The sequence below is a fragment of the Rhamphochromis longiceps genome, linkage group LG14 (assembly GCF_057381845.1).
Source record: "Rhamphochromis longiceps isolate RC_006_pf linkage group LG14, R_longiceps_female_GT1.1, whole genome shotgun sequence".
Classification (NCBI taxonomy): domain Eukaryota; kingdom Metazoa; phylum Chordata; class Actinopteri; order Cichliformes; family Cichlidae; genus Rhamphochromis; species Rhamphochromis longiceps.
Genome location: NC_140570.1, coordinates 15038054 through 15054636, shown reverse-complemented (window position 1 = coordinate 15054636; position 16583 = coordinate 15038054). Strand labels below are relative to the sequence as shown.

At 41.4% G+C, this 16583-nt stretch overlaps 1 protein-coding gene across 1 annotated transcript; it reads right to left on the bottom strand.

The window, feature by feature from the left end:
- Window positions 1-778: 778 nt before the first annotated feature.
- Window positions 779-9056, bottom strand: slitrk3a (SLIT and NTRK-like family, member 3a). The gene is made up of 4 exons (XM_085379640.1): window positions 8023-9056; window positions 7629-7690; window positions 7288-7375; window positions 779-5395 (listed from the first exon to the last, which is right to left on the bottom strand). Exon 4 carries the CDS (start codon window positions 5335-5337, stop codon window positions 2623-2625), a length of 2715 nt encoding a protein of 904 aa, XP_085235766.1. The 5' UTR covers window positions 5338-5395; window positions 7288-7375; window positions 7629-7690; window positions 8023-9056; the 3' UTR covers window positions 779-2622.
- Between the last annotated feature and the right edge of the window lie 7527 nt (window positions 9057-16583).

Here is a 16583-nt window from a genome sequence, read left to right as displayed (position 1 = left end):
TAAACAATGAATACAACACAATGTAAAATGTTACATACTATGCGAGTTTATAGACCAGATCACTGATATTGGAGATGACTGTTTGACTAGCTAAGGGCATTCTTATTTAACAGGAAAATATCAGGTGTGCTACTTTTCTTTCACTTAATGTAGGCTGACACATATGAACCAACTCTCACCATTCCTACAAAACCCAGTACATATCATCCCCATTTTCAAAACAATGTAAACACGGCTTCCTTCCATAGATGATCACAAATGTATCAAAAACACAGAACTTCTTCTTTTAATAATTAGAATTTCACAAGATCCTATGACAGCATCTGTTCTATAGCATCTTCACCCAAATGTAGCAGGTTCAACCATATATTTCTTAATTTTTCTTTTTTGTCTGCCATGGGCCCAGAAATGAATGAGGCTTAAACATGGACATTTGAATTATTACAAAACATTAAATTAATCAAACGTTGAGTCCTGTGGAGCAGAATAATGGAGGTTAATTTACCTTAAACCATTTATTAGTTGTCAACAACAAATAAATATATATGTATATGTGCATGTGCACACACACGCACATGTTTGTGGAGCAAAAGGGCAACAAATGTGAAAAAAATTAAGCGGTTATGAAACTGAAGTTAATCAAATTTATGTCACTGCATTTTATTCACATTTCTTTGTTTTATATATATATATATATATATATATATATATATATATATACTTTAAAAATAATTCATATGACCATTCATCTGAATATGAGATTGTATGACCTTTTAGGATGAACAATTTGTGCATCACCTCATAACTGCATCAAATCTAATAAATGCCCAACTGAATCTGAACACCTTTTTATCGCCCTCCAGTGGAGCAAATCCACACTGCTACTGTGGAGGGAGTCACAGAAATTAGATGTGCAAATTCAAAGAGCATCTTCCAATCACGTTTTCATTCACCCTCTCAATTACTCTTTATTAGCCTACATCAGCAATACCCGTTTAGATAATGACAATCGCAGCATGCCTCACTGATTTGGTATCAACTGCTATATCCACTTCAAACCCCGCAGCATTCACGTGACGTGTTGTGGCATTGCACTTGATTTTTGCTCCAGGTATTATCCAACTGAGACCAGCAATGTAGAGGTGAAAAAAACGGTACACTAAGACATTCAGCAGGTAAAGACCATAGGGAATACTATGAATAGACATAAAAATTTTTAGGAAAAATAAATAAATCTGGTTATCTTACCAACACTTAACTTAAAACGTATATAAATTTAGTACTAATCTGAAAAATATCACTAAGCTGAACTTAGTTTAAATGTTTTTTCCCGCTACATTCTTGTCTAGCACACTGTTATTCTGACTCTAGCAGCATTTTCTCATGATGGCTGACCAGAGCTTCATCATGCCTTTTTGTAACAGGACACCCAATATAGTCCCTGTCAGTAGTGCTCCACACACACGTCCCTGCCCAATTCAGCCTTTCATCATTTGATTGAAGAGTTTGTTTTTATTAAGAAGGCTATACCAGACGCATAATCACTATACACTGATTTAACATTACCTTTACAATTAAATTCTTCACTGAAATTACAGAATAAATATATGCACATTTTTCTTCAAATCTTTGTGAGAGAGAAAACATTAAAAGTGCCTCCTACAAAGCCATTAGTGGGTGGCGATGGGGAATCCAGAAGTAATGGAGGGGTGGGGTGGGGGGTTGGGGAGAAGGGGGAGAAGGGTTGGGTCTTAACAAAGTGTGTGGAAATATCCAGAAAACCTTCGGCATTGTCTTATAGTAATATTCACAAATGTTTTTGCCATCCGTGCGTCGGCGCATCCTTTTTACGAGAAGCACCCTGATATAGACAGAAGTCCTCATTAATAGTAATAACCATATTAATAAGATATAAAAATTAAATAGAACACTGAACTGTAAATGCGTTGCAGTATCTCTGTTCATAATGTCATTGGATAGTTCTGAGAAAATCCTCTCACTTCCTGCACCGAAGCAAGTGCATGCAGCAAACTGCAGTTCATTTTAATATATATATGTATATATATTCTTTTTTTCTCTCTTTTGATCATTTCCTACAAACTTAATGTGCACGGCCTCCGGGTGTTTGTACATCCTAGTCAGGGGAAAAAGAGAGAAAGAAAAACCCCAAAATCAGGGAGACGTCCAGCTCCCGTGCGTCTTCAGTGAATCTGGTACAGCATCGTGTAATTCCATAAAAATGGATTTTAGTGACAGATGTAGGATGGTTTGTATGTTTTATTCCCCAGTGCCCCTCTTGTTTCTCTTTTCCTCTCTCGTGGACTTATTGAGATATTTATATATTATAAAAATAACGGCTGTTGACATTGCTGGCTACTCTGAAAAAAAGGCACTTAATTGAATTATCTGAGAATGGCCTCTCCTCCAAAGTGATTTGGGGGGGAAACATTGTGACTGTAATATAATATTTTATTTTATATCATGCTGCATTTTCAAGTTGGTTTTTTTATGCTTGTTTTGTTTCATTTTTTTAACATGGATTTTGGGTGAGTTTGTTTTGAGGGTGGCAAAGTGAATAAGTTGACGTTGTGTCTTTTTTTTTTTGTCCATGGGCTAGAGATGTTAAAACCGATAAGACTTTTCCAAGACTTCGAGGTAATCCGGCTTGGTTTGAAGTTTGGCCCTCAACTCAAGGTAATCACTTTGGGACGGGTCGGGGTAGCAACCTTTTCCCGCTGTGAAAAGCAACGTCTCCTTTAGCCGTGCATCCTGCTGCAAATCAGGGTACTGCATGCCTGGTGGGTGTGCATGCGCCACATGCATGTCCTTTAATTTGGGTACTGTCCCATACAAACAGTCTACAAAACCAACAGTAGGTGTGGGCCTCTGACTGTCAATCACTGTTGGGCAGAGCCCTCCATTCTCATGAAATCCTGCCATGTCAGCCGTGGTGTGGTTGGCTGTAACAATGGTGTTGAGCTGAGAGTTGGAGACAGCCAGGGTCCACTCTCTCTCTTTCTCTAATAAGGTTCTGTAGTTACTGTTGCTACTGCTCCCATTGTCTTTCTTCTCAGAAAACTGTGCTCTCTCCTCCTCTGCTATCTCCCCTTCTCTAGGTTTATAAATGGGGTTGTTACACATCTGAGTCACAGGATGAGGGATGTAATCATAGACGTGGCCATGAGCATGTGTGTGACTAGCATGGGTGTGTGTGTGCATACTCTGCGTAGGTTTCTCTGGTGTGCCAGTGTTCCCGGAACTGCTTTGCCTTGGTGGGTCCTCAAAAATTCTGCATTGCATTTGGATCCCTGTCAGATCTACCTCAGAACGTTTCCGGAAGGGCAACTTTTTCCGGCGACGAAGAACAAAAGCAAAAAGCCCAGCGGCCACAAACACAGCAGATATGAAGAGGATTAATAGGCTAAGGATGAGGACAGACAGTGGGACAGCACCTCTCCCACCTGCCACCCCCATGTCAGAGCTCCCTGTGGTGAAGTCATTCCCACCAGGCAGAGCTGGGGATGGGCCTGAAGAATATTTAAGCTCGGGACAGATGACTTCAACCTCAAGTGAACGCAGATCCTTCCCAAAAGCAAACTCTGGTGTCTTACAGATGACATCTCCAACTACAATAACAGAGGAGAGCTTTTCCAACCACTGTTTGAGGGGAATGATATCACAGGAGCAGTCCCAGGGGTTCTGATGGAGATCAATCTGGACAATCGAGGTCAGATGCTCCAGTACACCATGCACGGGCAAGGAAAGGAAGTAATTGTTGCGGAGGTTGAGACGTGCAAGGTTGGTTCCAGCAAAGGCATCAGTGGGGAGGGAACGCAACAAGTTGTCATTGAGAAAAACCAGCTGGAGATTTGGCATCAGGGAAAAGGAATGAGGCTGTATTTCACGAATGACATTATACTCAAAGTAAAGATAACTCAACATATGAAGCCCCCGAAACATCCCAGGGGTGAGTCTCTCAATGTCATTCCCATTCAAATATAAACTTTTCAAGTTCGGTAGGTTGATAAAGGCGCCTTCCTGGACATAAGATATCCGATTGTTACCTAAATGCAGTAAATCCAAACTTGAGAAGTTCCAGAAATCAGAACGATAGATCTTCTGTATTAGGTTTCCACTGAGATACAATTTCTTGGCATTGAGGGGCCGTGGAAGAAGCTCTGAGATGTTATGAAAGCTTTTCTCTTTACAGTTTACCGTTAGCCCCAGGTCATTGATATGAAGATTGCAAATACATCCAGCAGGGCAAATTATTGGAATAGGGGGCCTTGTTTGATAACCTGCAATTGGGGGCTGGTTGATGCCTGGGTAGATGCTACGAGGAGTTGGGGGGTTCTTTGTGGGTCGAGGTCGTTTGGTGGGTTTTACAACTCTTTCCTTGTATTCCACAGAAGAGGCTGTGTTGTGAAAGGAGGAGAGCATTGAGGAAGGTTTAGTAGGCCATGTGTTCTCATTGTTGAATGGAATCCTGGGAATTCCCAGCTTGGCCTCTATCTCTGCATCCGAGAGCAAAGGACAGAGCTCACTGCGTTTGATTTCCCTTAAGTCTTTCCCATGTAAGTGGAAAGGATATTCACATGTGATTTCACCCACTAAAGCTGTGTAGGGAATTCTCTCCAGCCATGTTTTTAACTGGACAATTTCACAGACACAGTTCCAGGGGTTCTCCTCTAGCTGGATTTCCATTAAGCTCCTCCCAATATACTCCAGTGTGCCCTTGTATGGCAATGTCTTTAGTCTGTTTCCTCTCAAGTCCAGATGTGTGAGTGACACAGACCTAAAAAGATAATTTGGGAGCACAGGAATCAGATTGTCATTTAATATAAGTACTCTCAATTTGTGAAGGTGTCTGAATGCACCACTTTCAATCCTTTTGATAACATTGTAATCTGCCTGGAGATACTCTAAACTATCCAAGCCCAGGAAAGTGTCATTCCGGAAAACTTCTAGTTTGTTTTCATGCAGGAACAGCCGTTTGAGTATTCCTAAGCCATTGAACGCTCCGGCGTGAATATCTTGCAAGGCGTTGTTGCCCAGATTAATGGATATGGCATTGTTAAGGTGGAGGAAGCTGTTAAAGTAAAGCTTCCTCATGGAGTTTCTCTGCAGGTTGAGCTTGAAGGGCCGGCTCCATATCTGGGAGATCTGGCTGATATTTGTAAATCCTTTATTGTCACAGTGGACGTGGAAGATGCCCTCTTTGACCTCACAGTAGCAGGGCTCGAAGCAGGGCTCGTCGATCTCCTCCGAGTCCTCCAGTAGTGGGATCGGCGTGGTCCATCCTAAGGCTATGGTGCTCAGCAAGGTAACCCACAGCATCCTTGCTGACACCAAAGGGATGAAGTCTTGGCTCCAGGGACAGAGCCACTTCACAACACTGCAACAGAAAACAGAGAAGGAGCGGAGGAAGGGCGGGGGTGGGGGAGGGAAGCGGGTGTCGTAATTACACATACAGGTACACGCATGCCCTCAACCAAGAAATGTTTGTGTCAAAAAAGACAGGCAGATGGGATAGAGAGAAGAGAGGAGAGAAGAGGAGGTCACATTAGTTTCAGTAGAATGCAAGGCAAATCTTGAAAATAATACCAATGAATTAGAAAATCATGGAACCCTACTTTCAATTTTGCAATATTGAAGAGTATTTAAAAAATATGTGTGAGGCATCTTTGTAGGGCTAATATGCTGCACAAACAAATCTCTACATTAAGACAGTTAACTTTACCAAATAGGATGGAAAAAGTCATTTGTTATGGAGCAAATATGCTGGTAAGCACGCAGAAAATCACCTGAGATATTTTTATCACATTGAATAAAGAAGGTAACCACAGCAGGGTGAGGTTAGTGGTGAGTATAAGTTGCCCCTTCGCAGTATTTATTGCATAACAGGGACATCAATCCCTCTTTCAATAAACTAGAGTCCAGAAAAGCTTGGTGGAAATGGGAGCAGGTGCTTTGAAGGTCTAACGCTGGATGAAGACGGGATAAGGTGCCCGCTTGGTATCCACAGTGGGGCTAAATACGGATTATTGTGACGCTTTCTTATTTTTTTTCTCCTTAAAATTAAATATCAGCACAATTAAATATCACTATTATGACTCAAGCAAATGTGACAGAAGAAATATATACGCCTGAAAAATACGTAAACAACGCCACTACAGCTTCACTGTCAAATGTAAAAACGTCAGTAACGTGTTGAAATAGGTAAAATAGTTTCGTTAATCCGATCTGCAGAAAACGAGAAATTACAGCCCTTTGCCTGGGGTTAATTCCCTGTATAACTGAAACATTAGTGTCTATTCCAGCGTAGTTAAACCTGTATTTTTTTTCCTAAAATGCCCTCAATTGAACTTTTTTTTCAGCTACTGAAAACATTTGAAGACTGGATGTGAATCGGAAAAAGTAAAGCGAAATAACGCAGTGGCCGAATCTGCTGCTCCGAGAAGCTAAGATGTAAGGCGGTATCTTCGTGGATCCAACCGTCATATGATTAATAAGATCATATATATATATATATATATATATATATATATATATATATATATATATATATATATATATATATATTGTAAAATGTCCAGTTGCAAAACAAAAAAAATGTTTTGTTATATAAAAATAATAGAGCCAGTCATCTAAAAGGAATAATAAAAAAAAACTTATCAAAGATTCTTCCAAATCTTTATGGTAATAGGGATAAAGTATCTCCATCCTTCTCCCTTCGAACACACACACACACACACACACACACACACACACACACACACACACACACACACACACACACACACACACACACACACACACAGAACGTCTTGTCTTAATGCTGTGACTTTTCATACATGCACGCACAGCGCTCTCCGTTCAAACGAAGGCATTAAAAAATCCAGGGAGATGCCCTACGACTGTCTGTGGGAGTGAAGACGCTGTCCGTGGTGCTGAAATCAAAAGCCCAGCGACAAGGGTAAAAAAACGAAAGAAAAAAAAGACGGAAAACATGTTTTGTAATCCCCAAAAATGATGTGACGGAAAAAAGTAGGGAAAAAATCCTTCATGCAATTCCCTCGTTGAAAAAATCACTGTTTTCATTCCCAACTCTGTGCATAATCCTCCACGATTTATCGTTTCAACTTCCGTAGTGGGGATCAAAAAAGCGCCGATGCGATGCCAAAAAGGTAGTAATAAAATTTAAAGAAAATTTAAAAAAAATATATGTATATACTAAACGCCGTTTTATATTCCCTTGGGGTGTATCAGATCGTTTAACATACGTACTTAGTTTAGTAGGATTCCAACTTCACATATCCTCCTGCAGTGTGTCCTGTTGTTGCCCGGTGCGTCCCGCTTAGCGTCCGATGTCCGGCTGTGAGGACGAGAAAGAGAAATGGGGGGGGGGGGGTGACCGAGGCGTAAGAAAGGAACAGGAGGAAACACACAGAGAGAGAGAGGAGGGCATTGAGGATGGAAAGAGGAAGAGATGCGCATGTAAATGAGCCGGGGATGAGTTAAAAGTACTGCTTATCTTGCGTGGTAATTCCAGTACAACCTGGAAAAGGATTAAACTTGAATTTAAATCATACTAAGTTATGGTGAAATTATTATACTGCACAACTTACAGTCCAAAAAAAATAGAGAATATGCCCTCTTCGCGCGCGCGCGCACACACACGAAACCGTTGCTGTCAAGACAGAGCAGAGAGCAGAGCGCTTATTGAAATACATGCCAAGCATAATGCAGTAGGCTTTCGTCGTGACATTGGCAGGAAATTTCCGAATAAAGAACGAATCGGTTCACCACTGATCAGTTAACTAGATGCCGGTGATCCGTTATCCTCGATATATGAAGAACGCTTGTTGTCCCATTTTGAAGTCTGTGGCTATGCAGACACCGATAAGCACGGCAACACACACACACACACACACACACACACACACACACATTCATGCACACATCTGCGTAAGGCTCCCCATATGATGCACATGCACATGGAAACAGCCTATAACCACTCACCAATTGCAAAGCATCGGGGAAAGACCACTAGTTTGAATCTTGTTAGATCTCCTTCTCCCCTCCTCTCCTTTTCCCTCTCTCTCTATCTCTCGCCCTCTCTTCTTCTTCTTCTTCTTCTTCTTCTTCTCTCTCGATCTCTCAGTGGCTGAGGCAAAAGAGAGAAGAAATGAAGACGTGATAGGAATGCGATCTCTGCCACTCTCACTCTCCGGTTACTCTGAGTCTCTTCCCTTCTTTCTCCTCTACATTTTTTCCCTCTCAAAGCAGTTTGCTTAAAATGCAAGTCCTCGGCTTGTGTCCGTCCACTTCCCCTTCCACCACTTTACCCCCTCCCTCCTTCTCCACAGCCGCCCCCCGGGTGCGCGCTCAACAACGGTATAGCTGGGTGCAAGTATTTTCCTCTCGGTTTCAGGACCGCGTTTCTTTCCGGCTCAGCAGTAGAAGGAATCTGTGGATCATATCGACTGTGGCTGGGTCAGCTGCTATCTTTTTTTCTTTCCCTTTCTTTTTTTCCTCGGGTATGTTTCCCTGTCGTGCGTCAGAGGAATGAGGGACAGAGCTGGGGAGGTGGATGGGGTGAGGGGGTGAGAGACGCAGAAAGAGAGAGAGCGATCTGGCGGCGAGAGAAAGAGGAGGAGGGGAGGAAAGCGAGTGATGGGGACGGCTGCTCTATGGTTCTGGATGCTGCCGAGAGGAGAAGAGGAAGGGAAGAGAGAGTGGGGAGCGCTCGGGCTTTCGCGGCGGGGACGCGCGTCACGGATAAATAGATAAATAAATGAGTGAGAGTCTGGGAGCGAGAGCCGTGCGGGCTGGGTGAAACTACGAAACCTGTGGATGACAGTCAGGACTCTCCCTCTCTCTCTCCTTATGAGGCTTATCTAATTATAATCACAATGATACTCAGTTCTTTCGCTGAGCATATTTATTCGGCGTTAGTTGCGAGAGCAAATTGTGGAGTTAGCAGCCCCTCACCCTGCCAATACCTCCTCTCACTGCTGTGGAAACGCAGAGGGTGGCCACGACTATCTACAGAAGGCGGGGGAGAGAGACAGAGAAGCACAGAAAGCTTCATTTTTCTCATCCACTTGCGTGCCTTCCCCCGCCTCGCCTCCAGCGGGCAACACAAGCCCGTGTTGTGAGCGGCAAACCAAGCCACAGCTCACGAAGACGACTGGGATGCACTTGCAAAGTTCTTGTATCTCTGCAAGGAGGAGGATGATTGCTGCGGACTGCTGAATTATCGTTACAGTAGCTGTGGTTGCAGCACAAGGCAAAAAAAAAAGTTTACGCAATGAAACGTCACTAAAATCAGCGACGATATCGGGTTGCTGGAATCCTTCTCTCATAACACGACTGCTGATTATATTTATGATACATTAAAGTCACTTTAGAGAAAGGATACTTCAAATGTGCGCAGGTATTTTAAAGGCTGTAGCAAGTCTTATTAAAATTATTCAGTACCTCTCCGAGTAAAGCAGGATAAGTTAGCTAAAATTGATAATCATTAAGTCTATTTGTGTAGGCGCAACTGTATTTTTTGTTTTTATTTTTTTAGTCATTTTTGAAAGTGTCCTGTCATGGTATTAGACAAGCAAACCTCCCCATTTGACAATCCTGTAGAGATTTACCACGCATGTCATGGTGGATTACTCCAGGCTAAACTGAGCTCTGGGGACATTCATGCTTTCTGCACATATGCAATGTTAATAAATAGTGATGTTCATAGCAAAAAATGTTGAATCTTGGAGTACAGAGAACCTTCCTATTCATATTGTAAATGTGTTTCCCAATTTCTGCACAGTTCAGTGCCTGTCTCACGCCATGTCATATTAAAATAACTGACACCAACACACAGTGGTGTCAACAAAGAAAAAAACATCTATCAAGAGTTACTTCTGGAGTTACAGACGTGTTAGTGGGACATGATGGAAATGTTTTGCCTGATGTGTTTTCCCTTGGTTTTCCAGACCAGTCACCATTCTATAACGATAAATAAAATACACACAAGCCTTAGGCAGTGCACACCCATAGACAGACACATATTGGACACACAAAAATAGATAGGAGAATAGAAAAAAGTGAGAGCATCTGGTGGACTGTAAAACTGCCATTCTTCTTCATGAGTAGCCATCATTCACCCTTTCAGACTGTCAGCTACTGTCAAAAAGACTGACATAAGGCCACTACAAACCCTTCATTCATCTCACTGGACATGGATGGCCAGAGTTTTTCACAGTACAGCTGCACTAACATACACTTTGGAGATCAGTGCTAATGAGACTACTAGTTAGAGCTTCCACTTTGAATGTTACAGCAAAACATTGATATGCTTGGGTTTGACAAGTATCATGTCACAGGAAGGGCAAAGAAGGACAGTAAATAATAAAAATGTAATCTGTATAACACAAAGACATGAGGTCACGATGTCAAGGCTAAGATGAAAAAAATGCTCAACAGGTTTAATGTGAGCACTGGAAGTAAACAAGTTCATAAAGCTGTTTTGGGGAATGAGGTAACAGGCAGATAAGTCCATATATTTATCTCCACTATAATCTCTCAAAGTCTCCAAAGACTGGAAGCATCCATCCATTCATCCATCCATCCTCTTCCGCTTATCCTTGTCAGGGTTGTGTGTGTTTGTTTGTTTGTTGGGGGGATAACACTGTTAGTACAACATCTGGCATCAACTGAGGGATTTCTTCAGCCTCAAGTAGCAGACAGGAAACGAACAGTTGTGCGCAGGTGAGAAAATTGATGACAACTCCAGTTGTACAGATCAGGAGGGCAGGTGCTCCTGGAGGAAACTCGCCCCTGAAACAGACACACATGCGTACACATATACTGAGAAAGGAGGGAGACAGATAGAGAGAAAGAACAGGGAAGAGAAACAACTAGAAAACAGAAAGTTGGCACAGGAAGACCAGGGGACCATGACATACGTTTATGGATGTTGAAGCAAAAGTATTGTAGTGCTAAATCATAACTATCAGTTAAGATATGAAAACAAGATTTAAATTTACCAGAAAAAATGCTTTGGTTGAGGTTTTTGTTTCTTTACCTGGTGTACTGCTATTAAATCTGTTTGGTGTATTATAACTCCATTTATTAAAAAAAATATTTTCTCTCAGTTAGAAAGGTATGGTAGGTCTGTTAATGTTTATAAAGGTCAGTGGGTGAGTGCACTGTCAAGCAATGTCATCACTCTAGGGACGCTGATCGAGAAAGCAAAAATATGAGTATGAATTCGGGTAACATATTAAGGTTATCACTGAATAATAAACTGACCTCACTGACAACATCAATCATCAGAGACAATAAAGAGTATTGTAGTAAACTGCTGCCAATGAATAGACAAAAGGATGCACCCACAACAGCAAAGGGGTGTCTTTATTTCATAAATGCTTAATAATACATGACAGCAATAATAATATGTCAAGTATTTTTTCAGTGCTTTAGCAACTTATAACCAAACATTCCTATCAAAGGGTTGATTAGCAGGACTGCTTAAATAACATGTAAATATGCAAAATATCCATGAAATTAAGATAATGGTTGGGCATTTAAACTGACAGTTTTAAAAGCTAATGGGTTATTGCATTGTTAAAAAAAGAAAAGTTTTAAAAAAAGTTTTGTGTCCATCAAAAACTTTCCTTCTTTTTCAGCCTTCACCTTTTGAAACTTTCCATTACCGTTTCTCTGCTTGTCATCAGGGGTTTCAGTGACATACCTCATGTCCTTTGTGAACCACAAGGGATGGTGGAAGGCACAGTCAAATAATTCCCTATCTATCTGTCTGTCTATCTATCTAGCTGTCTCTCCTCATGCCAGTCTCCCTGACTGCTTGGGAGTCAGTGTGTCCAATGTGTCACTGGTCTGCCTTTCTCACTGTCCACATACACCACAACTTGGCAGCCTGCCAACCAGACCACCCGCCTGCCAGTCTTTCTACCTGATAGCCTGCTTATTTGGCCAACCTGCTGCATTCTTTCATGTCCGTCTGTCTCCGTGCCGCTATACCCATTTGCCTATGAGCCTGTCAGTGTTACTACATGACTGACAGATTTCCTTTAGGCACCTACAAGTTCTATCTTGTCTTATATTTATACTTACTAACAAGGACAGATTGACAAAAGAAGATGTGGGTAAAAAATGGAGAGGAAAAAAAACCCATCTGAGATTTATGTGCCACACGATAGCATGATTTAGTTTGATATTTTGTATCATACAATACAAACATACAATGTATTTCTTTATTATTATCATCACCTATAAGAAAATCTAAAATCAGTATGCACAATATTCATTACCATGGAAGTCTGTATATTTTTCTTTTGTTTTCTGTTTGAGTCTGATGTTGGCTGGGAAAAACAGCTTACTTTACACAGAAGTGTTTGTCATTAAGAATATGTCCTATGTTCAAAATATTCTTAGTGACAAACGTTGTTAAACTATTGTGTTCTCTAATGGTAGGTTTTTATTATTAAATAATAAAAAAGACCTACACTCTTTGTAAGTTTCACACACTGGGGTGGCTGTAGCTCAGGTGGCAGAGCAGGTCAGCCACTAAACATCGGTGGTTCGATCCCAGGCTGCATCCTTGGGCAAGATACTAACCCCTTGTTTGCCTACTGGTGCCTACTGTGTCTGGCAGCCTCGCCTCTGTCAGTGCGCCCCAGGGCAGCTGTGGCTACAATGTAGCTTGCTATCGCCAGTGTGTGAATGGGAGAATGACTGAATGTAGTGTAAAGTGCTTTGGGGTCCTATGGACTAGAAAAGCGCTATACAAATGCAGGCCATTTACCATCTAGCTTTGTGTAGTACATCTATGTACTCTCCGCTGTACTAGAGACACAAAATAGCTGTTGTTCTATATTTTATATCTTTTCACGTGCTCAGTACTTGCAGAAGTACTGCATGCTTTGCACTGAATTTTTTTTATGAAAAGAACAGACATTGTTTAAAGTCCACATGCATGTTATTAATACTTGGAAAGAAAGCTATGTATATATATTGTATAGTACATAGCATTTTAATTTATTCATAGTATAGTATTCACTTCATAGCATTCAATCCCATTGGTGGATAATATTCACAATGCTCTGTATTTTGTTGAATCATCCTGGTTTTCCTGGCATCCCTGCACCAATGGCTCTGGCTGGTAAACTGGGGTTCAAGTCCCCCTTTTTAAGAATGCAATCCAGAAGGGGTGCCTCAACTGAATCACACTCTTCAACTTCCACGGGAAGGTCTAGGGTGGGGCACAAAAGAGGAAAGTTCACATGTTAATCAGAAAGAACAATGCTGCTTTCTGGCTGGTTGTGAACCCCTGGACAATCTGTTTAGACCTCAAGGATACTTGAGGTGATATTTTCCCAGCAAGTCTAAATGTATTTTGTGGACTTGGAGAGCGCATTTCACTGACTCCCTCAGAGTATCCTGTGGGGGGTGCTCCAGGAGTGCAGTGTATTGCACCCATTGTCAATGGCCATTGTGGGATACAGATTATGTTATTGACCTAGAGGAGCTTTTGGCAGGGGAGAGAGGTCTTTGCATCTCTCATTAGTCTGGTGACTCCTGCAAATGGATGGACGGACGGATGGATGGATGGAAAATTAATACTTTATGCAGTGGCTCACAGATCCATTGAACATAATAAGAGGTCTTGATTGCCTACAGTAAGAGGCTAAAGATATAAGGAGTCTGAAAAAAGGAGTCCACAGCAACATTCTCTTTCAAAGTCTTGTAGTTCAATGCCTGGGCTTGTTTGAAATTTGAGTGCGAGAATGGGTGAGGGTGAGAATGTACCCTGACCTAGGTTTTAAGAAATAGTGGCTGGGGAGATCTTTGACTTTAAAAACAACAAAGAAAAAATCCTTTGAAAAGATCCATTAATGTTTATATTGAATTTGAAATATTCAGAACCACAGAACATTGTTTCTTTTTTCAATATTCTTTGGCAGTCCACATAAAATTCTTCGTGGAAATCAAGCTAAACTCCATGTAGATCTTTTTATATCAGGTATTATAAGTTTCTGTTGTAAAGTGGACTCTCACAGGATTAGACACTGCAAATATACAGGGCCAGAGAAGAAGTTAAATGTCACATTGGGGTTTGCTTCAATGAATTCTTTCTAAGTTTATGAACTCTCTCCCTCTCTCTTTGTGTGCTTGTGTGTGCTGGCCACTGAGCAGCACTTTAATGTGGTCACATCTGAGTGATTGGCCCAACAGTGCGGATGAAGTTCAGGACAAAAGAGCATCCAAATATAAAACAGATGTCGACATTTTGTTCTCTCACACACAATCTGAGTGAAACAGAGCAAGTGTAGGTGTCATTGTCTGGCGAGAACATTACAGCTTTGTAATATCTTTATAGCGCTCTTACTGTAAAACGTAGTACGAATATTGTCACTGTTACTGAAACGTCTGACAGCATTACAGGAAACCAGTAGCCTGCCTGTGGTAATTCAAAGTTTATTGTAAAGTGCTTACATAATTAGATAATGAATAATGATTTAACTGGACACTGTTTTGTCTGCCCTTGTCACTACATTTCGCTAGTCTATGCTTCTGCTTCTTCCACGTTCCTAGATATAGAAAACCACACATACAGTATTCTACACTACAGAGTGTACATGTAACATTTTCAACTTATAAAGTGGCTGAAAACAGAGGCAAGCTGGCAGGCTGTTAATGGAGAAGGTACTTAACTGTATCACTGAAAACAATCAATCATGCCACATAGTTGTCAAATAATTCCAATAGGCTAACAAAAACCTAACAGAACCAGAACTAACCAAAGGCAGATTGCCAGCAGGGGAAAATGTATGAATGCCAGAATAAAGAGACAATGACCTGAGAAAGATTGATGCCTGAATCCCACCAGGGGTGTTTACGTCAATTTCTGTCTTAAATGTGGCTGTCAGCACGGTTAGTGCTCATTCAAGCCAGTGCTTGTGATTCCACAGAAGAAACCCTCTGCTCTGTGTCTCTAAAATACACGTCAAGCGAATGCATTATCATCCCAGGGCATGATACAATATTTTTTTCTTTTTTGTGAGATGTCACTTGTGTGTCCTTGTTACACTCAAGATGTTTGCTGGATTCAGTGGTTTGACTTGCTGGCCAAAGCAACACTGGTGGTGCCATTTTAGAGGCTTACGAGTCTGCAAAGTCTTAAAAAAAAGGTGGGTAGGGATTGGTGGCATAAATGACATGTTTGCCAGGAGATTAAGTTTCATGAGTAAACTGAAAAGGTACTTTGGCAAAATGGTATTAAGAGAAATCCAAGAAATAAAAAGAGACTGGCCATATCTTTTGACAGAAGCAACTGGACAGACCAGATGAAGAGAGCACAGAACATGTGGGTAGTTTCACAATAAAATAACAAACACTCCAATTTTAAAAGTCTCTACCTCTGTCTTAAGAGTAAAAAAAAAAAAGAAAGAAAAAGCTGATAATAATAATAATGGATACTTTATTGATCCCCATGGGGAAATTACTTGTTTTTCTCTGCATTTGACCCATTCACTCTGTGAAGCAGTGGGCAGCCCACTAAGCAGGCGCCCGGGGAGCAGTGTGTAGGGACGGTACCTTGCTCAGGGGTACCTCAGGGTAGCCGTTAAGTGGATTCGAACCGCCGACCTTCCGATCATGGGGCGACCACTTTACCTACTGAGCTATCCCTGATCTTTAAAATATAACAGAAAGAAGATATCAAAGCCCTGTTTACTGAAGACTGTGTCCTCACTTCATGTCATGTCATGTCAGAAGCCACAAATCAACACAGAGATCACGATGGTGCATAAAAGGCAGGCTTATGTAAATTCGATTTCCATTTCACAACCAGGGGTGGTGTGTGTCACCCTGATGCTCAGTTCCTCTACCAGAGGCATGGGAGTTGGAGGCTTCCGTGCATCTTCTCATGCTCCTTGTTTTGGATGTTACTGTCAGCTGAGATTGTCAAAGCTGTCACAACAGCCCTCTTCTGCTCCTTGTCAACCACTATTGTGTCTGGTTTGGTAGTCAACAGCTGCTTGTCATACTAGCTTCACATTAGCTTCAGTCAGTCTTAACTCCTAGTTCTCAAGTCCTTGAGACCAAGTCTTTCTTCCAAGCACTTTGCTCTGCAATGTGAGGCTTTTCTATTGTGTGCTTTTCTCTTGTTCTGTATATATTCCTATTGATTGTATATATTTCTCCCGTTTGTTATTTATTTCTGCCATCTTACAATTTATATTTTATTCCTGCACAGTTGCCGTGGAGGTTTGACACCCCTACTTTAGCTTTTAGCAGTGGCTCATGGTGAAAATAGCCCTTCATTTTACCTGAATCACCGAATCTTTCCCTTCCTAATTATATCCCTCCATCTATTGTTCACTTCTTCACAGCTGGTGCTAGCAGCAGGAGCCTCTTGTGACTGTGAGTCATGGTACTACTACTTATGGTGCAGCAGCTCCAACATCTAACATGTTGATTAATTTGGCACATTTTGCTGCATTTATTTTTACTTTCTTTGTATTGTCTTCTCTCAGCTGTTCAGCTCCACCTTCTCACCACTT

What these genes read in the sequence shown, in the direction of transcription:
- slitrk3a (XM_085379640.1), bottom strand. Translation starts at nt 5,337, where the DNA reads ATGCTGTGGGTTACCTTGCTGAGCACCATAGCCTTAGGATGGACCACG.